Raw genomic sequence first — 24,465 nt, 5'->3', positions numbered from 1 at the left:
TTCTATTTTATAATTGAAGGAACCAAAAAAATGAGATTAGGTGATTTTGCTTGTGCTCACAGAGCTTGCAAATAATGGAGTTGAAATTCAAACTTAATTCTGGCTTCTGAGTCCCTGCTCTTAATCATGGATAATAAAACTCAGCGGGGGTTAAGGATGGCATTCGACCTAGACGAAGGGAACAACACAAAGTAATGAAAATATGAGAGAACATGGTTTATTCTAGAACAAGGCATTCAGTATGGCAGGAGTGTGAATAGTGGCAGAAAGGATAGGCAGAAATCAGTTAATGAAGGAGCTTATTTGCTGAATTTTATTGTATAAAAAAAGGAGTTGTTAAAATGTTTTAAGCAGGAAAATAACATGATCAAAATTTTATATTTTTATATATATATATTTTGCTGCACCAGTCAGCATGCTGGATCTTAGTTCCCCAATCAGAGATTAAACCTGTGCGCCCTACATTGGGAACATGCATCTTAACCAGTGGACCACCAGGGATTGTACTTTTGAATCATTCCTCTGGTAGTGATATGGAGGATAGTGACAGGTTGGAATAGATTCAAAGTGAGGGCACAGATCACACTTAGGAAGGGCTTGCATTATCCTAAGAGGGTGTTGAGGGCTAAACCAGAGCAGCAACATGAATGATGGAAAAAAGAGGAGATGGGGTTAAATGCCACAAAAATAAAACCAGAACTTCCATATTTCAAATGTGTCAACAGTATTCAAGAGGAAAATAAGATAATGGTGTTCCTGTATTTGCCCCTGTCTTCCTGTTAATGAAATTGTTCTCATTAAAGTCATCAGTGAGTCAAAGGTATTGTCTAATTAGGTAAAATTTATGCAACTTTTCAGCTAACAGTAAATATATAGAAATTATTTTATAAACAATAGTACTTAATGTTTCCAAATTAAAGAAATAAATAGATGTGATGATTAAATCTTTTATTTTACAATGTTTTTAAAAGACATAAAACATAAACCAATTTTTATGTTTTAGATAAACATAAGAACATTTCCTTTTATACATAAAGGAAAATAAGAATTCTAAACAAAGGCTTATCATGATGCTATTACCCATCACTTTTTATCTTTAAACCTTCTACCCTTTCCTTGGGTAGACATTCGAAAATAAGGAACAGCAAATTTGTTACTCAGATTTCTTTTGTCTTGTATATTTAAGCTGTTTATTTATTGGATAAATGTGTCATCATTTCATTTGGAGCATTACTAATCAGAAAAATTTGATTTTTTTTTCTCAGTGATTAGTGAACCAGTTCCACTTGGAATTTCTAAAGACCTAATCTTAGTCAATATTTTCAAAGTGTGATAAAGCTCAAAAATAATTTGTTACCTCAGATAACAAATATTAGTCATTAAAATGGAACCAGGACAAGACTCTAAAATATTTGTTAGTAGTCAATCCACATTTGTGAACATTAACTCATGATATTAGTGAATAGTTTTGCTAGGGCAAAAAACTGTCTCAAATAGAATCTATTCCCATCAATATGGTAAAGATTATAAAACTCTAAAATATATTTTATAAGTGACATGAACTGACTTCTAAAAGGAATTTCTATGTTATAGAATTTGTTATGAGAAAGGTGCCATAAATGTATAATAGAAAATAAAATTTTGATTCTTTGAATAAGGTGGAAAGATAGACAGGCTTTTGAGTATTTATGTTGATTAAGGAATTATTTGCCAAATTCTCCTGAAATGATACCTGCATCCTATTAAAATCAGTGGATAGTTGCTATGTGAGCTATTTTTTTAGAACTGTATTTTTTAAGGAATCTATTTTTCATTTCAGAAATTTGCCTAAATTTATACACGTTAGTAGTTACATATAGTAAGTAAAAATGCCTTTATCTGAAATATTATATTGTATAGTATCAAAATCTTCTTAGCCTTTTTGTAAAAATCAGAAAAGAAAGAGAAGTAAAGAATAAATTAGTTACAACATTTACACTTAGTATCCAATTGAGAGATATGAAGTCTTTGAAATCTACAATGATATTTTATATTTTGGTAATCACTTAATTCTATTTGCATTTCCCTTGTTTTGACATTTTAATAATTATTAATAATAACATAATTTTTCATTATGTTTACCTTAACTTTGTACATTATATATTTTTAAAAGAATGTCTTGCTTTTTTATTCAAATTATCTATAAAAAGGCAATACTTGAAAAATTAACTTCTTACCTAATGATACTATTCTCAATTATTTTCAAATAATGGGTAAAGCTGCATTTTTGTGAATTTATTTTTGAAAACCTGGCTGCCTTAGTAGAAAAAGACACTAGAAATTAAAGACTGACTGTATGTCTATGACTCACATACAGTATTGTGTATTCTTCCACATGTTATTCTAGAGCATTTTTAAAACATGCTATAGAATACTGCTGTTCTCTCTGAAATGATTCCTTTTTATAATAGAGAAGTTTAACAAATTATTTTTGTAATCCTTTAAATATGATTCTTGCATTTTAGAATTAATGAATTATAAGCATTCTAGCTACTTGTGTTAAAAAAAGAAAAAAAAAAAAAACCTGTGTTCTGATAGCAAAGTAAGCAATACACCAGTTAGGGTGGAAATACATATTTGAACTACTCTTCTATATATTTCATATTCAAGTTATTTATAAACATGAAGATTTACCTATTAGTCATATAAATTCAGCTTTGTATAAAGTGAATCACCTAGTAATACTGATGCTTTGGATCTAAGATTGGCTTTCAGAATGTCATAGCCTCTGGATAAGTGCTTCACTCCTCACCCACACCTGCTTCTCCAAAAGAAACTTGACCAGTAGCTTCGCACAACAGTGAGCAGTCGTAAATTAAAAACTATTACGCTAATATTAGAGTAAAGGAAAATATTTTTTATATTAAAGCAGTTTTTACCATCAAACATCTAAAGAGTTATAAACTATAAAAGAATTACCTTTAAATCATGGTCTTTAAGGTTAAATTAATTTTCTAAATGCTTGTTGGAGTGACATGATACTATCACATTTTAAAATATTTTCAATGATAAAATTTTACATTTCACAAATTGTACATGAGCAGGTTCAATTATATATATTTCCCCTTTCTTGGAAACTAAAATGCTGTAAATGCCATAAACTGAGTAAATTTATCTCATAATGAGGAAGAGGGTATTTAGAGACAAATAAATACACAGTAACTATAGCCTGAAAAGATGTGTTTAAATCTCTGTCAAAATAGGGGTCACTTCTGTAAAATCTAGCCTGCTGAAAAAAACAACTATTTTTTAATTAGAATGAGTAATATAAGTAATACAAAACTTTTTAAATAAGAGGAATTAAAAGAACTATAAGTCTAATGTGTGATTCTTAATATTCCCAATTGCTTGCAAGTGTTTATTTGGATAACATTAGAATAGTGACAAGGGACTTCTTTAAAAGGCATATTTTTCAGTTTCATTTCAAATGCCATGTAGCATAAGAACCCATTGCTCAGAGATAAATTTTAAGCCATGGAAAAGGAGTATGAAACATTCCAAAGTGCTGAAGGAATTAATTGCCCTATTGGGTAATAAATACCCAGAAGAATTAGCATTAGTGATTTATGGCTTAAAGTGCTTGGGTCTGATCATCATTTTGACTTCTTTGAAGGAGGACTTGTAACCACCAGGTTGCGCCTCACTTATGCCAGGCCAGGTACCCCAGAAAATCCCATTTCGGACACCTCTGTATTTTTGGTGATAATATTTGCCATTTAAGTTTGCAGAAAGACAGGCGTCAAACCACCAGCCTGAACTGTAGTAGAGCCCACAGTTTCCAGAGGGGTATCGATCATTGTCTCTATCCGGGGTGGTGAAAAACTTCAGGTCGTGGTTGTAATGTTTACTGAAACGTAAGGCGTCTCCAGCCGTGCCATTATAGTCACCAACGTGTAGACGGTATTTGAGAAACTCGTTGGCCACATAAAAGTGATCATACAAGGCATAGAGTTTGACACCATTAAAGTCTTCAAGATCTATTCTGAGAATCATGTCCTTACTCTTAGTCAGAAGATGGATTTTATCATTCCCCAGCCAAAATTCTCTCCTGAGGTTTCCGAAGCCTACTTTGTAGTCATGCCATGTTCTGGTAAAGTTGGTGCTTCCATCAACACGAGCTTGCAGCACTGTCCAGCCTCCCGCCATGGTCTCCATGTCACAGAAAACTTCGAAGCTACTATTTCTGGGATCCGGTGTAACTCTATAGAGCTCACTGCTTCTTTTGCCTATTGTGTAGTATTCAGAGCAATCTTTATATATAAGATGTTGTTGAACTGAAGGAATAAAAAAAGAAAGGCATTGGATTTTGTTAATAAAAACTAAGCATCTAAAGAATTCTTGATATGCACAAAAGCAGTTTGATAATTCGATCAATGGTGACAATGAAACCTTGCTTGGCTAAATTACTTGAACCTGTTTAGCAAATGCTTATTAAAGCCTCAGAACAAGGCCTTGGTGTTATAAAGCAGGCAAAGTTCTCTAACACACTCTTGGTTTAATATATTGACAATATCAACAAGTAATAACAATAAGAAATAAAAGTGAGTTTTAGTGATTTAATGATATTTAGTGAGGGCTCTGCCTGTGTCTTAGAGATTCTGCCAAAGACTTGGTGACATTTTTACAGTTGATCTGCACGTAAACTGTATGATGTAGGTAGTATTACTACTCTGCTGGTGAAAAAGAATATTTAGGCTCAAAAAGGATCAGTGGCTTGCTCAGCTTCATAGGATCTTTAAATGGCAGAGCCAGGACAGAGCAAAACTTGGTCCTTGTAACCACTTTATTCCTTAGTCCTGAAACTCAGATGATTCCAGCTCTCCTAGAATTGCATTCCACGCATACAGAGGACGCACAGGCTTCTATTTCCTTTCACCTAAAGAGGCTGATATACTTCACTTTCAGGCCATTTTAGATTATTCCAAATGATTTATTAAAATTCTAAAATACAGCATTGACCAACATTTCCATTTATCTTACTTGACAGTTAAAGAAGCTCAAGTTAAAAAAAAAAAAAAAAAAACTTCACTAATACATGAATATCCTTATTCTGAATTTATTATCCAGGAAAATATTTAGCGTTTCACATGTTTGGTTTTTAGAAGGAAACCATAGGTGATTACATTCAGGATAAGTATAATAATCAAATAATGTGGCTCTTTAGGAACCACTAGAGATATTTACTACAAAATAATTTTTATAAAAATCCTTGCCAAATCAGGCAAGTTTAATACAAGCCACTATGAGCCACAAATGATCTCTTCATGTCTGTTTAGAACTCAGAATATTCAGATAGTTCCCCAAAACTTTAGTAGAAAAATAGCAGAATCCTGTTCTTGTCATTACACATTGCCATGCAGTACCAATTTAACGCGCACCCAGGTATGCCACCTGCGACATGAGCCTCTGCCTTGCAATGTGCAGGGTCCATTTAGATACAGGCTGCTGGGAGTGTTAGCAACAGTGGTCCTTGAAACTCCCAAACACCTTCACTGGTTGATTCCCCGGGAGTGGAGCACGCATGAGGTGCTCCTTTCAAAGGAACGCGATCTCTGCCGCAGGCACCACACCCCTTCAACGTCACACTCTCAGAGACGGCTTTCAGAAGACCATCAGTAAGGGTCCCAGGAACTCATGTGGAAAACCAGCGTTTGGGGGAACCAGTGCCACAGCCAGCAGTTCTTGGACAGAGTGGGTAGTTAGGTTTGTGGTCTTTAACATGTATTTATTAAAGTTAATTCAAATAATCTGGATGGGGAGGATGGATTCTACTGCTATATGCTTGAATTCTAATAAAAGAAAGGAAGAAATAAGAATGTATTCCTTTCCTTGGTAGCATGCCAAAACTCTGCATAAAATAGTTTTGTGCCACTAGGTCTCAAAGTAAAAAGTTTTGCACACACATGAAGCCATATAACTATTTTTATCCGATCTAGAAAATCTCCCATTTTCACTAGATGTTTGGGATTATTAACTGCAGATTACTTGCTAAAATCTTTCAAAGGTCTCTTGTTGCTGTATAAGGAGCAATCACCCAACCACAAAAAAACTGATTTGCGAAGAACAGGGTACAACCACAAACACTGCCTTAACTCTATTGTTTTCAGATACTTCAGTGAACAAATAAGTAAGTTAAAGTCACCGAAACATTAAGACATTCTCTCCACTTCTGTTTGTGTGTAGCTTTGGTGTCAGCAAATAAGATCTTTAAAAAGTGCTTTAAAATGGATACAGAACTCATTATGATTTTTTTTTTTTTTTTTGTAATTAGGTCCTATCTCTTTTCTGTGGTCACATTTAGAAAGATAATAGTTTCCCTTGTACTACCTTGATGAATAAAAGGCTTAACTTTTAATTTGTCCTTTTTTTAACATAATTTATCAGGTTAATGTTTATAGATCCTATTGAGTTATATAACATTCATCAACAAATGATAAGAAAACATTATTATACATACCTGGGAGTGATTGTATTTGTTCTTGACTGGGACACTTAGATGAACACTTGCCATCCAAACTATTGACAACAAATGTGAGGTTTGCCACTTTGCTATCAACATAATGTTCTATGTTGTTCATATTTACGAGATTCAGCTTCTCCAGGCGACCCTGAAGCACGTCGATCTCCTCCTTGGCATTCTTAAGGTCAGAGGACAGTTTGTTAACCTCGCTCTCTAATTCTCTCACTCTGTTGTCCCCAGTTTCTCCTGGGGCTCCTGTGCCTGGTAACAGCAATCCATTTCTTCCCGGGTCTCGATTGTCATCAGCCTGCAGTTTGCAGTCTTGGCAAGTCTTCTTCAGGCTATTTACAATTTCCTTGAGATTCTGAACTTCTTTGAACACCTCCTCGATCCTGCTGAACTGCTTGGGGAGCTGAATAGTCAGCGGGGGCAGGTTCACCTGGTAGGGACATTCGCCTTCCACCTCACATCTCCCTCTGCTTTCTAGTCTCACCCGGCAGGCATCCTGGGCTGCTTCATCTTTAATTTCCTCTGTTGCATTGTTTGCCACAACCAAAAAACCATATGTAGCAAGGACAGTTGAGCTCAGCCAGCACCAGTTCGCCAGTTTCATCTTTGCGGTGGCGCTCACTCACCCCAGCAGGGAAGGGTGCCGGGCTGGAGCTGTTTTAAAGAGCGGCAGCTGCCAGCTGCTGGCCTGAGTCAGGCTTTCTGTGTTCTCAGGAAAGGGCGGGAGCTCTGCATCACAAGTCTCAGAAACGCGGAGGAAGATTCTGTCCTCATCAAACTCAGTTTGCCAAAACTGTTATTTATTCTCAATCAAAATCATCCTCTTTGGAATTCGTGCAGCCAGTCAGATGCACATGTTCAACAAGTTTCACTTTCATTGTTTATTTAATGAAGCGCAAGAAAATAATTGTACTTGGAGTAAATCATTTCATGATACTTAACTCCCCAGTGGGGGAAATAGTTTTTAAAGATAAAATTGAATGTGCTAGCTATCCAGATTGTGTGAAGGACAGAAATGTTACCAAAATGGATATGGTTCTTTTTTTCTTTTTGGAATAAGCCATCGAGAATCCTGTAGTTTCTTCACATTGGGCTTTCAGGTGAAATCTCAAGCACTTAAACACAATTTTAAATATAACAAAGCTCAACTTTCTGACTCTTGCAGTGGACTTTTGTTTAATCTATTCGAAAAGGGGAAGAAAACCAGTAAAGAAAAAAAGTTCTGCTTTCTATTTCTTTGACCGCCGCACAGTGTAGGAGAAATGTCTAAATGATGAAAACACTTTATAAGGTACAACATTGTCTTTATCAAAACCAGCAGCCTCCTCCTTTGCCCTTCGGCGGTTTTGTGACTGTGCTGTCCTTCCACAACCACCCAAGTGAATCTGTGAACTAGTCCCCCCTGTGTTCTGCTCCTTGCCTCGTCTCGAGCACCTCTGGCTTCCCTTCCTCCTGGCAGCCCTGCCAGTCCCACCTCTGCGCTTTCTGCCTCCACAGTGGGCCCTCCGCTTGGTCCCCATGCCACTCGCTATGGCACTACTTTGCCCCGAACATGTCTGCGTTCCTGACTTCGTACTCTTCAAACTTTTCTTCCCACAGTTTTCTAACTTTTCTCCTGAGAGGCTGAGGGCAGGAAGAGGGAACAGCTTTTACTGGAGAAACCACTTCCTTTTAATTTGTTTTACATATTGGCATCTCATACAAGATTTCTTATTGGTGGTAGTGATGGTTTAGTTGCTAAATTGTCCCTGACTCTTCTGCAACCCCATGTAGCGCCCGGCTCCTCTGTCTATGAGATTTCCCAAGCAAGGATACTGGAGTGGGTTGCTATTCCCATGGACAGAGGGGCCTGGCAGGCTACAGTCCTTGGGGTCACAGAGAGTCAGGTATGACTTAGCGACTAAAACAAGATTTATTTAAAAAGGATTTTATGGCTTTAAAAACCATTTCAAAATTATGGCTAAAAATCTAAATTCTTACTATCATCATTTGCAGTACTCTATAATCTGTCTCTTATGTATTTCTTTAACCTGATTTCCTATTCTATTTCTATATACTCCTCCATCCCAGCCAAACTCTCCTATTCAACCTAACTATTCATGTTCTCTAAATGTGTCAGGTTCACTTTACACTTACAAACTGTATTTACTCCTGAATACTCAGGAGACCTAGATTCTACCTCTGGATCTACTTTTTATTGGATCTATCATTAGCTTTGCTGAATCTTGGTTCCTGTAACTGTGAAGGAGGGGTTTGGCTATTCTTCCCTCATCCAGCAATGATAGTTATAAACACCTTGAGTGCTGGAGTGCTGAAGGAAAAATGCAGTGTATAAAATGTAACATTCTTTCCAAACAAATTTGACAAACATGTTATACACACCTTAGGTCTCATTTTCCTCCATCTTCTTCCAACTTTTTAAAAAATTAAGCTTGTTTTTCTCTTCATTCCATTTAATATATTCAAATAAATTTTAGATACACTCTTAACTCTAAAATATATATATTTAATCTCCTAATTTCATTTCTCTCTCCTCACCCACTTTCAAGCTGTGACACTCCCTTATTGTGAGGGGAGAAATAAATGAGTGATTAGGGAATTTTAAAAAGAGTAAGAATGATGATAATATAGATAATAGATTAAAGTATCTTATAAAGTAGAAATACATAGGAACAATGTTTAGTTTAAGGTACATTATTGAATGCCTTTGACTGAATTGACTCTAAATCCACATGCTTAGGGACTTCCCTGGTGGTACAATGGTTAAGACTCCACACTCCCAATGCAAGGTGCCCAGGTTCGATCCCTAGTCAGGGAACTAAGGTCCTGTGTGCTGCAACTAACACCTGGCACAGTTGGGTTTAATAAGTATATGTTTTTTTAATCCACACATTTAGTCAGTCAAGTTCAGTCAAGTATTTATTAAAGATCTGTATACTCAGATTTGTATATTCCGAACACAAAGATATGTACACTAGAGCATATAAAAGATGGATCCACCCATCCTATATTTAACTGAGCATCCCGTACATGCAAGACACTATTCCAGGTACTTAGGCTGCAGACATCAAAAAACTCCCTTTTCCTTCTTAGGAAGGAGTATTGAGGACTTTGCATTTTGTTCATGTTGAACTTTCAAATGAAATCTTAAGCACTTTTAAGCTTTTCTAAATCTAACAAAAGTACAGCTTTTTGACTCTTGCATTGGGCTGTTGTTTCATCCCTGTGAATCAAGGATTTGCTTTCCAGGTACTGCTGTTGATTCTTGGACCCTGCAAACCCCACTTAGCCAAAGGCCACTTAAAATGTTTGGATGTGCTATGGGAACTGGTTCCTGTCCCTTCAGGACCATAGAAAATACCCAAAATAAAGGCAGAAAATTGCTTTATTAATCATTTTTATTGACATTAATAGATTGGATTCTAAGTTCTTAAAAGATTATTGTTCACTTACCATGGGCAGACACTGACTACCACATGAAAGAGGCTCAACCTGCCTAGTAAATTTATAGCCCATGGGGGCAGAGAGTTTGCTACAGTTTTTCAAGAAGCTTTCACAAATACTGTGTCACTACATCCTCCCATCCACACAGTTACTTCCTGTATGTGCAGATGAGCAGAGAAAGAGTTCAAAGAAATAAATGATTTGCCTATAGTTTCACACTTTTTAAGGGACAGTATATTAAAAAGCAGAGACATTACTTTGCCAACAAAGGTCCGTATCATCAAGGCTATGGTTTTTCCAGTAGTCATGTATGAATGTGAGAGTTGGACCATCCAACTCTTTGGCTGAGTGCCAAAGAATTGATGCTTTTGAACTGTGGTGTTGGAGAAGACTCTTGAGAGTCCCTTGGACAGCAAGAAGATCAAACCAGGAAATCAATCCTCAATATTCACTGGAAGGACTGATGCTGAAGCTGAAGCTCCCATACTTTGGCCACCTGGTGCAAAGAGCCCACTCATTAGAAAAGACCCTGATACTGGGGAAGATTGGGGGCAGGAGGAGAAGGGGACGACAGAGGATGAGATGGTTGGATGGCATCACCAACTCAATGGACATGGGTTTGAGCAAGGGGATGGTGAAGGACAGGGAAGCCTGGCATGCTTCAGTCCATGGGGTCACAAAGAGTCAGACACTACTGAACAACAACAACAAGCAACAGAGCTGGAATTTGAACCTGGTCTGACTCCAAAGTTCATGTCTTTTCTCCTATGCCATCCTGTCATGTGGAGGGGATGGTGAAGGACAGGGAAGCCTGGCGTGCTTCAGTCCATGGGGTCACAAAGAGTCAGACACTACTGAACAACAACAACAAGCAACAGAGCTGGAATTTGAACCTGGTCTGACTCCAAAGTTCATGTCTTTTCTCCTATGCCATCCTGTCATGTGGAGGGCAGGGAGATAATACTGGAAAAGAATACTGGTACCATGTTGTGGAGAGCCTGGTACTTAAATCACTGCTTAGATAAGTGGGGACTCACTGAAAGTTTTGAGCAAAGGAATAATTTAATCAGTGAAGCATTTGAGAGAAGTTAATCATTGAAACTGTAGGCACATTGGAAAGGGAAAGATTAGGTGAGGAGAACAGTTTAGAGGCCATTTAAATAGTCTAAGTTATTGATTCCCAAAGTGTGTTTTCTGGAACATGAGTGACTAGATGTTGATAAATGTTATGTCAAAATAGAATTCCAGGACAGGTGGATCTGAAAATTATCAGTCATTTACTAGCATGCATTATAGCTGGCCATAAGCTAAATAATATATGCTGCATTTTAAAAATTATGATTGAGAATGGGAATCTTTTTTTTTTCTTTAACACAGTTTTTAAGAATGAATCTTCTGCTAGAAACCAGTAGGAAATGCTATTGCACATGAAAGGTGCTAGCATGGTGGCAGAAGGGGTGGTGAAGGGGTAGCAGCTATTGTCATATGTGTGTGTGTGTCTGTGTCTGTGTCTGTGTCTGTGTGTGTGTGTTTAGTCGCTAAGTGGTGTCCAGCTCTTTGTGACCCCATGGACTGTAGCTTGCCTCTGTCCCTCCTGTCCATGGGATTTCTCAGACAAGAATACTGGAGTGGTATGCCATTTCCTTCTCCAATGTGTGAAAATGAAAATTGAAAGTGAAGTTGCTCAGTCGTGTCCGACTCTTAGCGACCCCATGGACCGCAGCCCACCAGGCTCCTCCATCCATGGGATTTTCCAGGCAAGAGTACTGGAGTAGGGTGCCATTGCCTTCTCCATGAGAGTTGAGAGGGAGCCGTAAATTGGGGAGAGTGTAGCAGTAGTATTTCTGTTTTGAATAGAATGACAAGCCACCAAGTAGAAATATCTAATATACAGTTGAATATCTAAGTATCACACACAACACAGAATGGAAATGGATGTCAATTTGAAGCCACTGGAACCAAAAGGGTTGTAAAATATGAGAATCAGAAGAGTACAGTGTCACAAAGACCAGGGGAGAGGGTTTCAAGGAGTCAGCCATCAAATGACCAAAAACTTGAAGAGCTGACTTCCTGTCCTCAACTTGCACAAAATCCCCACCCTCTGACCTTGACTCTCTGTCTTCTCCCTCTTCCGAGGAAACCATTCTGGACTTTCTCATGCTCAGCCTGTCCTGACTCCTAGGATCATTTACTGATGAGGGCAGTCAGAACCTTCAATCCCATATCCACTCTCAACGTAAAACTGATACATTATGCCCACTTGTTTTTCAGATCTAAACAAATTAACACCAATATATGTTGGAATTTTAAAGTAGTAAGATATGTTTGTATAAGCCCTAGGTGTGCGGGAGAGGGGATCGGGATGGGGAACACATGTAAATTCATGGCTGATTCACGTCAATGTATGGCAAAAACCACTACAATATTGTAAAGTAAGTAGTCTCCAACTAATAAAAATAAATGAAAAAAAAGCCCTATGTGAAAAGTGCTTTCATCAGTCCATGCTCACAACATATTCAATCTTCTTTTCTTTTTCTTATGCAAAGTATATTCAAGAAGGGATCTGCATTTACTGTATCTGGATCAGATTCCAAAAGCAAATTTTCATTTCCCTTAATACAGTTTTTTTTTTTAAATAAACCCTTTATGTTTCTATTTTTATCAAAGGGAGTAAGTAAATTTAATAATTATTATTATTTGTAATGTTGAGATCCCTTCGTTGATATTACACCTATTAATTTAACATATTTGTAGTTTCTGACTTATTAAATAATTGTTTAGGGAGTGCATGCTTTCGTGGTAAAAATTAAAACGTTCACTTTTTAAACTACTTGAATTGAAATCTCAACAGTAAATACTGTTTATCTTAATACTCCTTAAAGGTTCATTGCATATCTCATGGAAAGAACTTTAAACAAAAGCCTAATTTCAGCAACCCACAGAAAGATCAAGAATTGCCTGATTTTGGTTAAAGCTAGAATAACAGTTGGTAGGTTCTTTGTTACATCTTGCAAGTACTTCACACTAGCATAGATGATGTGATTTAAACTAGGAATCCCTCCAGCATGGACCTACCATGAAAGATTCACTATGTGGGTCCTTAGAGGGGTTCTGGATCAACAGAAATATCCAAAGGTTCACTCTTTATAAGAATACAGAACATAAAATCACTTGATGTACTAATGGCCTGTCTTCAGTGGGGTATCCAGGGATTCTCAGGTTAGAATTTTATGAAACTGGAATATTCCATGGGAGTCTTGGAATGTTCATCTGTCAATACCTTATCAACAAAATCTCTTTACTATGTATACCACACCAAGAAGGGGATCATGGAGGATCCAAGAGATCCATGCGGCATGGCATCTAATTTTGTTGTCATTTTTCTAAATTTCCAGAGACTTAATAATCTTCATATAACCAATGAGGAAACAAAATATATTTTTATATCTTGTATTAGAGATTGATCTTGAGCTTCCTTTCATATTTCTCAAACAAAACAAATACTGTAAGAAAGAAATCATAAAAAAAGTGAAATTGTGTTTTTTTGTGTGTCTTCCCATTGTTTCTCATAATTTATGGCAGTTATATCTTCTAAAGTCACCACAAACACTGAATTAGCAAATACCAATCCATTGCCCCTAGCGGAAATATGGGGTTAGGTCTCTAGGAGCCTCTCTGGTCCTAATATTTTTGTCAAATGACCAATATATAACCTTATTTTAAATATGTTTCTGTTTAAAGACATCTTATTTAACATATATTATTAATTCATTAACACAAAATTCACGGCCAAGAGAACAATAATTCATGACTGAAGGAAGCTTTTCTAACCCATGTATTTTCTCCTTAAGGTTTATCACAACTTTCTTGCACTGAGGAACAACTTGTTAGTACCTCAGAACTATGCTCAGGGGCCATTTTAAATAGTGAAAATATCAATTAAAAAAAAACACAAAAAGTAATTAGCCTCCAACTAATAAAAATAAATGGGAAAAAAAACACAAAAATGTTGAAAAACATGGCACTTAGATCACAAAAAGAGCACTTGTTTACAGTATGAGAGAGGAAACAAAACAGCAGTGTTGATCTCTGAGCTTAGCTGGGAATGTACATGGTGGGCAACTCAAACTTTTCATGGCCCTGCACGTGTCTGCAAATGGTCCCCAAAGCCCATGATTATCTTGGGGTTGCAAATAAATTCTAATAAGTAAGCAAATTTGCAAACACACAGTACATGGATAATTAAGATTCACTGTATATTGTTACAAAATCCAAGGCTTTAAATTCTTGGAAATGTCTATATAGCCATTTCAAGTTAAGTGTTAATTTGGTTTTATCTGTTTTATCACTTGTGTTCCTTAGGGTATTATTTGTTTTGTCTTTACTAGGCATTTAAAAATAATATATAAATATGAATTTATATAATATGTAACATATTACATATGTCTAATTATATTCTATATAATTGTATATAATATCATGCAATATCATTTATATTATATAGTTATATAAATTTAAACTGAATTATAAAATTTAACTTAGGAATTTGTTTCAGTTCATTCATAAATATAGTGTGCATCTTAAACAATTAAATTATTATGGAAAAGCAAAACTATTTAATTCCATGCCACTTGAATAATTTCATGTTGAATGTATATGTTTTGAATGCTTGTTCTTTATTTTCTTCAAAATTTGTTTTTAAAAGACTCGAGTTTATCTTATAAAATACATCTCAGTATATGAATTCTCAATAAATGTTCATTTTAAGCTGATTTCCACTGTGCTAATAACTAAAGAAAACTTATGAAATGGAGTAAATGTAGTAATTTAATAGTAAACATTTGAACACACCAATAACTCATCATCCAAGTTCTTCTCAATAAATCTTTTTAAACATGATTCAAACTATAGCATTTTGAAGTATAGTCTGTCTTACTGAGTTTCTTTTTCTGCTGTTGGCTTGATGTTATCTATGATTTCAGTCATATCCTGTTGTTTGCAGTGAAAAATTTTCAGAGTATAAGAAACCATTTCTTGATCATTATCAACAAATGTAAAATTGCTTGGCCCTTATTTTGCTTATTTTAAAGTGTCCACCACTATTTACCACAGCTTTCTCTGCTTGTGTATTTATTTCAATCATGTTTACATGTACAAATGATATGGCATGTGTTTTGATAATTTATATATATTAAAGTTCAGCTTTAACAATTTTTGTTGTACAAAAAGATGACAAAATATATGCATAAGTTGTGGTCAGTTATGGTATAAACATAGGCTTAAAGTTAGTTTCCATTTACTACCATTATCATCTTAAAAACAGCATGACATGACAGGGTGAAAAGAGCCTTAGGGTGGTAGTCCAGAAACCCATGATCTTAGTGAGCAAACTCCAGCTTTCTTGTCACTTTTCCTCATCTATAATATGAGGTCAGATTAGAGATCTCAAGGTCCTTTTCAGGTGTAATAGTTTATGACTAAATGTTATTAATTAAAAGCCATATAAATAGCATAGAAAGTTATAAGTGCAGATGGTCCTTTGATTAAATCATTAATTACAATGGAAAATTATAAAGACCTACTTCATTTTTGTTATTCCTCCATTCAATGAGTCCTTATTTTCCATTTATTGAGTCGTGCTCTGTACTGACCCTGGGGATGACAACAGTGAAAAACCAGACCCATTCCTCACTTTGTGGAGCTTTAAGCTGCAAAGTAGTTCAAACCAGAGCCAGCCTTGGGCCAGGACAGTATGTTTGGCCTTAGAGAGGGGGTCAGTAAGCACACTGAGGTCTTTTGCACCCCTCAGCTCTCTCCCTCAATGCCATGGCATTGGCCTCTTCCTTTGCTAATTCTGAAAATAGCCACTTTTAGAGTCATTCTTTTCAAATTAGACCACAAAGATTGCACAGTGTCTGTATATAAAGATGGCTATGTTGGATATACACTGCCTGGCAGAGAAGAGAACTTTCTTTTCTTTATTAGGCTTATTTCTCTGTGTCTTAACCCACCTCCATAATTGCTACCACTCCAAAATGATCCATTTACAAAGCAGAGATAAACAAGTGTTTGGAATGAAAGGCATTTTAAAAAGAAAACCCTATTTTATACAAATGGCATGTATAGCTTCCCTAGGTCTAAATTTTACTTTAATAAGCATGTGCATGCTAAGTTGCTTCAGTAATATCCAACCCTCTGGGACCCTACGGGCTGTAGCCCACCAGGCTCCTCTGTCTATGGGGTTCTCTAGGCACAAATACTGGAGTGGGTTGTGTTTCATGCCCTCCTCCGGGGGATCTTCCCAACCTAGGGATTGAACTTGCGTCTCTTAGGTCTCCAGCATCGGCAGGTGGTTCTTTACCACTAGCGCCCCCTGAGAAGCCCTAATGAGCATAGGGTTTATTAATTCAATAAAGTATGTATTCTGCAGAATGCACAGAATAAAGATACAGTTGTAGCACTGAAAATATAAGAGCATAGAAGGTAAATATATTAAAACTTTTTGCTTTTATATATGCTGTTTTCCCTATTTTTTCCCTCCTGTTTTATCTTTGATTCTGCATTGTGAAGCAGTAGGGGCATGGAGGAAGAAGTTGTTCTTTAGCAACTACAAGCATGTGGATTGATGGGTGGTTTACTTTTCTCTTTTCTAAGGCAAGGCCCAGAAGAGGGGTTTAACCTGACTTGGAGAATCTAGGCTGAGTTTAAGTTGCTCTTCCTCCCTGCTCCACAGCTAGCTAAAATCTGCTGCTTATTATGTGGCCCATCCTTTCTAATTTTCCTGCTAATTTCCACCCAAACACAGAAAACAGAAACATAGTGCAAAGGAATGTAGTGGAGCCCAGACATATGAAGGTGGTGGGATAAAGATGACAAAGAAACAAAGAAAAGAGACTCAAGGGGGAAAGAGGGAGAGAAATTGAATTATGGTGGGGTCTGTATTTTGTTTAAAGACGATATTAAGTCCATATGTAAGGCTAATTTTATAGGATTTCTTTTCCGGAATGGGTATTGAGAGAACAAAGTTAGAGGACATGACTGCATCCAAGCATTAGGGCATCAAAGATAAATGCTTTAGCCATCATTTTGACAGTGGTCAGTTGTGTTAATAATTGCTTCAGATTGTATTATTACATTGATATAAATGAAGTTAAATAAACTTTTAGGGCATAGAAGTTCCAAATAGCTTTACCTTACAAAGAATGTAAATTTTTAGCCAACATACCCAATTTCCAATGTTTAAAGGAGTTTTACTGTGGAGCTATTTGCTTTCATAACAATTTAATTCACTGTGATTTCTTGTATTTTTCATATTTTAAAATAACACTACTATAGCAAATAGAATAATATTATTATTATGGTGGAAGTTGAATATACTAGATATGTATTCCAGTAATTAATATAAAATATCTAAAACAAACTGCATTTAGTTTATTAAATGAACTTTAATATTAAACAACTATTTCACACTTTTCTAGTGCTGTAAAACTTCAGGAAATGACATTACATGTTATCAGGACATGTTATCAGCCACTTCATTTTACAGATAAGCAAGGAGGTCTCAAAACAACTAAATGTCCTGCCCATGCCTGACCAAGGCTGCTCAAGTCTCCCAATTCCACACCATCTACTTATACTGATCTCTACAGTACCCTTAATTTGTAGCTAGACTAGAGAAACATGCTACAAAAATAAAGTCCACCCATATTAAAACTTTCCTAGCTAAATGCTTCTGGGGTTTTAGAAAGCAATAGTTTCCTTATATTTCAAAATAACTGGGAGTTACCAAATGAGCTATTCACATGTCTTGCTATATGATTCAATTTCCTTTATACTTTTATGTATATATTACATATACAATCCATAAGCCGTCACTACAATTTTTAATTATATAAAACATAATCCATTGCTACAATTTTCCACCTGTTTTTTATGCTTGTTTGTGTTGTTTGGCTTAGAATATAAGTTCTTAGAATAATAATTTTTTAAAGACATCTTATCCCTCACCCTGCCCAGAGCTACATTCTAGAGGACATGTGAAAAAAATTTTTTTTAATCTCTTTTCATAGAAAAATTTTCTGATTATAAATGTAATGCTTGTTCATTAAAAAAAAAAAAAGAGAAAATACAGAAATTCTCAGGAAACAAGAAAAATCTCAAACAACCCAACCTTATACATAAAAGAACTAGAACCTTACACCTAAAGGAAAAAACCCAAAGTTAGTAAGAGAAAAGAACTCATAAAGATGAGAGCATAAATAAGTGAAATAGAGACTTAAAAAATAGAAAAGATCAAGGAAACTAATAGTTCTTTGAAAAGATAAACAAAACTGATAAACCTTTAGCCAGACTCATCAAGAAAAAAAGGGGGTCCAAAACAATAAAATCAATAATGAAAAAGAAGTTACAACACCATGGACATACAGAGAGGCATTAGCGATTACTAAGAACAGTTATATACCAATAAAGTGGACAGCCGAGAAGAAATAGATGAATTCCCATAAATGTACAATCTACCAAGACTGAAATAGGAAGAAATAGAAAATATGACCAGACCAGTTAGAAGTAATGCAATTGAATTAGTAATTTTAAAACTCCCAACAGGACTTCCCTGGTGGTACAGTAGACACGTCTGCCTGGCAATTCAGGGAACATGGGTTTGATCCCTGGTCCAGGAACATTCCACGTGCCACAGAGCAACTAAGCCAGTGCGCCACAACTACCGAGCCTGCACTCTAGGACCCACAAGCCACAACTACTGGGCCCATGTGCCACAACTATTGAAGCCCACGCCCCAGAGCCTGTGTTCTACAACAAGAGAAGCCACCACAATGAGACACTCACACGCTGCAACAAAGAGTGGCCCCCCACTTGCTGCAACTAGAGAAAGCCTGAGGACAGCAACAAAGACTCAGTGTAACCATAAATAAGTAAATAATTTTTTAAAAAACCTCCTGAGAAACAAAAGTCCACTGGACTTCACAGGTGAATTATACCAAATATTTAGAGAAAAGTTAACACCTATCCTTCTCAAACTGTCCCAAATTATCACAGACTTACCACTTCCAACTCATTCTACAATGCCAGCATCATCCTGATACAAAATTCCCACAAAGATAAGAAAATTACATAAAAATCATGCAAAAAATATTACAGGCCAATATCAATAACAACACATGCACACATCAATAACAAATATAGATGCAAAAATTCTCAACAAAATATAGTAAGCCAATTTCAACAATATATTAAAAAGATCATACACCATGATCAAGAGAGATTTAGCTCAGGGATACAAGGATGATTCAATATCTGCAAATCAATGTGAGAAGCTATATTAACAAATAGAAGAATAAAAATCATATGACCATCTCAATAGATGTAGAAAAAGTATACGACAAAATTAAACATCCATTTATAATACAAATCTTCAGAAAATGAATATAGATGAAACATATATCAACATAAGGGTCATATATGCTAATCCCACAGCTAACGTCATATTCATGGGTGAAGAGCTGAAAGCATTTCCTCCACATGGAATCTAACAAAAAGAATGAAATGGACAAATATAACAAAACAGAAACAAACTCACAAATAGAAAAACCACTGGTTTTCAGTAGGGAGAGGGAAATGCGGAGGGGCAAGATAAAGGTAGGGGTCTAAGAGGGGCAAACTACTATGTATAAAATAAATAAGCTACAGGATATATCATAAAGCACAGGGAATATAGCCAATATCCTATAATCTTAAATGGAACATAATCTATAAAAGTTTGAATCACCATGTTGAACACTTGAAACTAACATGATACTGTAAATCAACTGTTACTATACCTTAATAAAAGAAAAAAATGTAGAAATGTATATGACAACTACATTCCCACCATTTTTTTCTTTTTTTAAATCTTTTTTTTCTATCACTTTTTATTGTGGTAAAATATTCATAACATGGAATTCACTATTTTAATCATTTTTAAGTGTACAGTTCAGTGGCATTAAACACAGTCACATTGCTATGCAACCATTACCACCATCTATCTCCAGACCTTTTCATTATCTCATACTAAAACTCAGTACTCATTAATGAATAAACCCCCCTTCTCTGCTGCCCCATTCCTGGTAACCACTTTTCTACTTTCTGTCTCTATGGATATGAATATTCTAGGTACCTCATATGAGCAGAATCATACAATATTTGTCCCTTCACATCTGGCTTATCTCAGTATAATGTCTTTAAGGTCTGTTCATGGTATAGCATGTATCATAATATAGTTCCTTTTTAAGGTTGAATAATATCCCACTATATTTATACATCTTATCTACCCATATATTGATGGACTTTTGGGTTGTTTTCTAACTTTTTGAGGAACTGCCATACTGTCTTCCACATCAGGTTGTATCATATTATATTCTGATCATCCATGCATAGGTGTTCCAATTCGTCCACACTCTTGCCAATAGTTGTTATTTTCTGTTCTTTTGATAATGGCTATCCTATTGGATGTGAAGGTGTATCTCATTCTCACTTTGTGATTAGTGATGTTGAGTGCTTATTGACCACTTGTATTCTTCTTTGGAGAAATGTCTATTCAGATCCTTTGTCCATTTTGGATTCTTGGTTGTTGTTGTTGAGTACAGTGTAATGCTACTTTTATTAATATTTTCAGATATTTCAAATCATCTTTCCAAATATATATATATTTGTGTGTGTGTGTAACTTTAGAAAAATTAGACCATCTTCTACATAGATTTTAATCTTTTAAAGTCTGAAGTGTACATAAAGTATCCAAAATATAGAGAGACAATTCAAATCAAATACTCAACCACCATCCAAGGCAAAAAAAAAAATACTGCCAGCTCCCCCAAATTCTCCTACTTGTCACTTACCCTGTAGGTAGCCACTGTCCTGACTTTTATAATAATACTTTCTTTTTGTTTTACCACCTCAGCATGAATCCCTAAACACCATACTTCATTCTTCTAACATGATATTTTCCTTTTAATTTGTAAAACCTTATTCTTTTTAAAATAAATTTGTATTATTAACCATTTGTATATCAAATATTTGCATACTTTTTTTTCAACTCTGACATTTGAAATTCAGTTATGGTAATTAAATATATGGAAGTCTTTAGATGTTTCATTTTTATATCTATTAATCTTTTCCTTATGATTCCTTCATAATACTACAATCATCTAAAGGCCATGTGTATTTTCTATTATTTTTATGGTTTTAATTTTTATGTTTGAATTTTACTACTCTAGGGTTTGTTTTAAAGTGTGAGATAGAAGCCTAGCTATATCATTCCCCAAAATGTTTGATTAGTTCTTACAATATAATGTGTTCATGAATTCCACCTTTTCTTGCACTGACTTGAACCTATCCATAAGCAAAATGTTTTCTGTTTACATTGATATGGCTCCTATTCTGGTGCTGTCCTACTGTTTAAATACCATAGATCTAGAATGCATCTTAAATCTGAAAGGGAAAATGCACACTTAAAAGTCCTCCTTTTATAAAATTTAAATGACTTATTATTCTAACTGTACTTTACAATCTTTTTTAGGGCATTCTTTTAAAAAAATTTTTAATTGAAGGATAATTGCTTTACAGAATTCTGTGGTTTTCTGCCATACATCAACAACAATCAGCCATAGGCACACCCGTGTCCCCTCCCTCCCGAACCTCTCTCCGTACTCCCTCCCCATCCCACCCTCCAGCCCATCATAGAGCCCCTGTCTGAGTTCCCTGAGTCACATAGCAAATTCCCGCTGGCTACCTATTTTACATGGTTTTGTAAATTTCCATGTTACTCTTTCATACATCTCACCTTCTCCCTCCTCCCCTCCTCCCACACCCCCCACCCCGTCCATAAATCTGTTCTCTGTGTCTCCTATTCCATTGCTGCCCTGAAAATAAATTCATCAGTACCATGTTTTTAGGTTCCATATATATGCATCAGTATTTGATATTTATATTTCTCTTTTTGACTTAGTTCACCCTGTATAATAGGCTGTAGGTTCGTCCACCTCTTTAGAACTGACTCCTAAATGCATTTCTTTTTATGGCTGAGTAGTATTCCATTGTATGTATGTACCACAGCTTCTTTATCCATTCATCTGTCAATGGTCATCTAGATTGCTTCCTTGTTCTAGCTATTGTAAATAGTGCTGCAATGAACATTGGGGTGCATGTGCCTTTTTCAATTTTGATTTCCTCAGGGTATATGCCAAGAAGTGGGCAATCATTTAAGTTCCAAAAATTCTAGTGACTAATTTGGGTATAACTGGCCTTTATAAAAAGATATCAACCTGGGACATTTGTTCAAATCTTCTTTTACATTTCCCTATACACTTTTATATAGTTTTCTGTATACAGAGCTTTCACATTTCTTGTTAAATGTATTTCCATATTTTTTATCTTTCCTATTGTTATGAATCAGCTCTCTTCTTATTTTAAAACTTCTTAGTCTGATTAATTTGGAAACCTATATTTTTATAAATTTATTTTATAAATGGTTACTTTACTGCATTATAAAATAATTTTTCATGTAGGCATTTATATCAACTGCAAGTAATGACTATTTCTCCTTCTTTGCCATATATACACATCATTTTCTGTCTAAATGCATTGGTATATATTTTCTGATTTATATTTAATGACTCATACCTACCACACTTCCCTACCTTATTTCTGATTTTAATGGGAATTCTTCTAGAATTCCATAATTAAAATATGATGCCAGCTATTTGTTTGAAATTAGTGCTTAAGGGATAATAAATTCTCAATAGTTACTACTAAGTCTGTGACTGTTGTCTGATTCTAGCCAACATGGCAGGAGACAGAGCAGAACAGTGAAAAGAGGATGAACCCTGAGGTCACCATGAATTTGAACCCTTGCTTCTCTCCTTAGAACACAGACTCTCTGACACAGACCTATTTCATAGGATTATCAGAAGATTAACTGAGATAACACATTCCAGGCTCCTAGTGTACTTTTCTGGCATATATTGTTATTATGCACAATCTAAACACTATAGTTTAGATTTTCAAATTTTTCCACGGATTTCTTTGCAATTATAACTAATATTTTATTCATATATATATTAATTACATTCATCTATTGTTCTCAAAATACACAGCACTTCTCAAAATGCTCAAAATAAGGGTATTCTCTGTAAAAAATAGATAACCACTTTGATGAAATACCAATCAGTGTTGTATCTCTTTTCCTCTGTAGAATAGAATGTAGTCTCTAAGTTTGATAAGACTATCAGAACATATTCAAAGTATCTTTGTAATATGTTCTAGGAAATTTTGTTCCTTTATGCTTTCTTTTTAAACCAGTCAACATAGTATATTCTAATTCTGTGGTATAGGTCTCCAGCACTGCAGGCAGATTCTTTAAACATCTGAGCCACCAGGGAAGCCCAATCTTGACTATGTGGATGATTAAATATATATTATAATTTTGATTATTTTAAGATATAATTATATAGGAAGCTCATAATATATAAATATACATATATAGAAACTATAATATTACTGGAATAAATTAATGGCCTATAAAGTATTTTAGGTCAACACTCTTAAATATCTAAATTCTGATACTTCTGATTATCAAGAAATATATATAACCTTTTAAGAAAATTTCCAAACCTACATTAAAGTAAAGAAAATAATATATGAACCCCCAAGAACCCAAAACTTAGCTTCAGCAATCATTGATTCATCCCTCACTCATTTCCCATATCACTGAACTGCTGACTACTGTAAAGCAAATCCCTAATATCAAAGCAATTTTGTTCATAAATGTTTCATTATGTATTTCTAAAAGACAAAAACTCCCTTAAAGTGTAACTATGATGCCATTATCGTATTTCCTCAACTAAGAAAAATTACTTGATATATTAGTTATCCAGTCAGTTCATGCTTCTCTGTTTTACATAATATTTAAAGTTATTATGCAGTTATGAAACAACTGGATACATAGTTATGTTTAATTGATTTGTTTTCAGCTTTTAGGAAATGATTTTAATTTTATAATTAAGGTACTATACTGCTCTAAATCATGTCTATAAAACAAAGTATTCAAACAATTATTGCTTCTATCCCTAGCTCCTTGCCTGTTTTCTCTTCTTACAGTATAATTCTATTTTAAAGTTTATTTGTCCTTTATATTTATTTATGTCTCTCTTTATACATAGTAGAGCATCTGGATTTTAGGAAGGCTTGTGGTTTTATTACAATAGTTACCTTTATATTCATACCATTACATAATAATATTTCTCCTTTTTTATAATTATTTTTGACTACTGTTATTTGGTTTCACACTATAAGTGATTTCAAATTAGCTAATATCTTCTTCTTCCTCTTACCCATCCTCACAGCATCAATTTGGCACAGTGTCCTTCCACAAATATCACCCACCCCTACATGGTCTTGTATGTCTGCCAACCTGTACTGCCTTTAGTTCTCTAGATGTGTTTCACACTATCTCCATGCTATCA

General features: G+C 35.2%; 2 protein-coding genes across 2 annotated transcripts in view; one reads left to right on the top strand and one right to left on the bottom strand.

Moving 5' to 3' along the window:
- CCDC146 (coiled-coil domain containing 146) overlaps positions 1–24,465 on the top strand; it is a 110,408-nt gene that overhangs the window by 26,048 nt on the left and 59,895 nt on the right. The gene's annotated exons all lie outside the window — the stretch shown is intronic.
- Positions 913–7,228, bottom strand: FGL2 (fibrinogen like 2). Its single transcript, XM_065939353.1, has 2 exons — positions 6,497–7,228; positions 913–4,313 (listed from the first exon to the last, which is right to left on the bottom strand). Exons 1-2 carry the CDS (start codon positions 7,110–7,112, stop codon positions 3,604–3,606), a joined length of 1,326 nt encoding a protein of 441 aa, XP_065795425.1. The 5' UTR covers positions 7,113–7,228; the 3' UTR covers positions 913–3,603.

Source organism: Muntiacus reevesi, chromosome 6 (assembly GCF_963930625.1).
Source record: "Muntiacus reevesi chromosome 6, mMunRee1.1, whole genome shotgun sequence".
NCBI lineage: Eukaryota > Metazoa > Chordata > Mammalia > Artiodactyla > Cervidae > Muntiacus > Muntiacus reevesi.
Note: the sequence above shows the minus strand (reverse complement) of the source record. Positions and strands in the feature narration are given on the sequence as shown.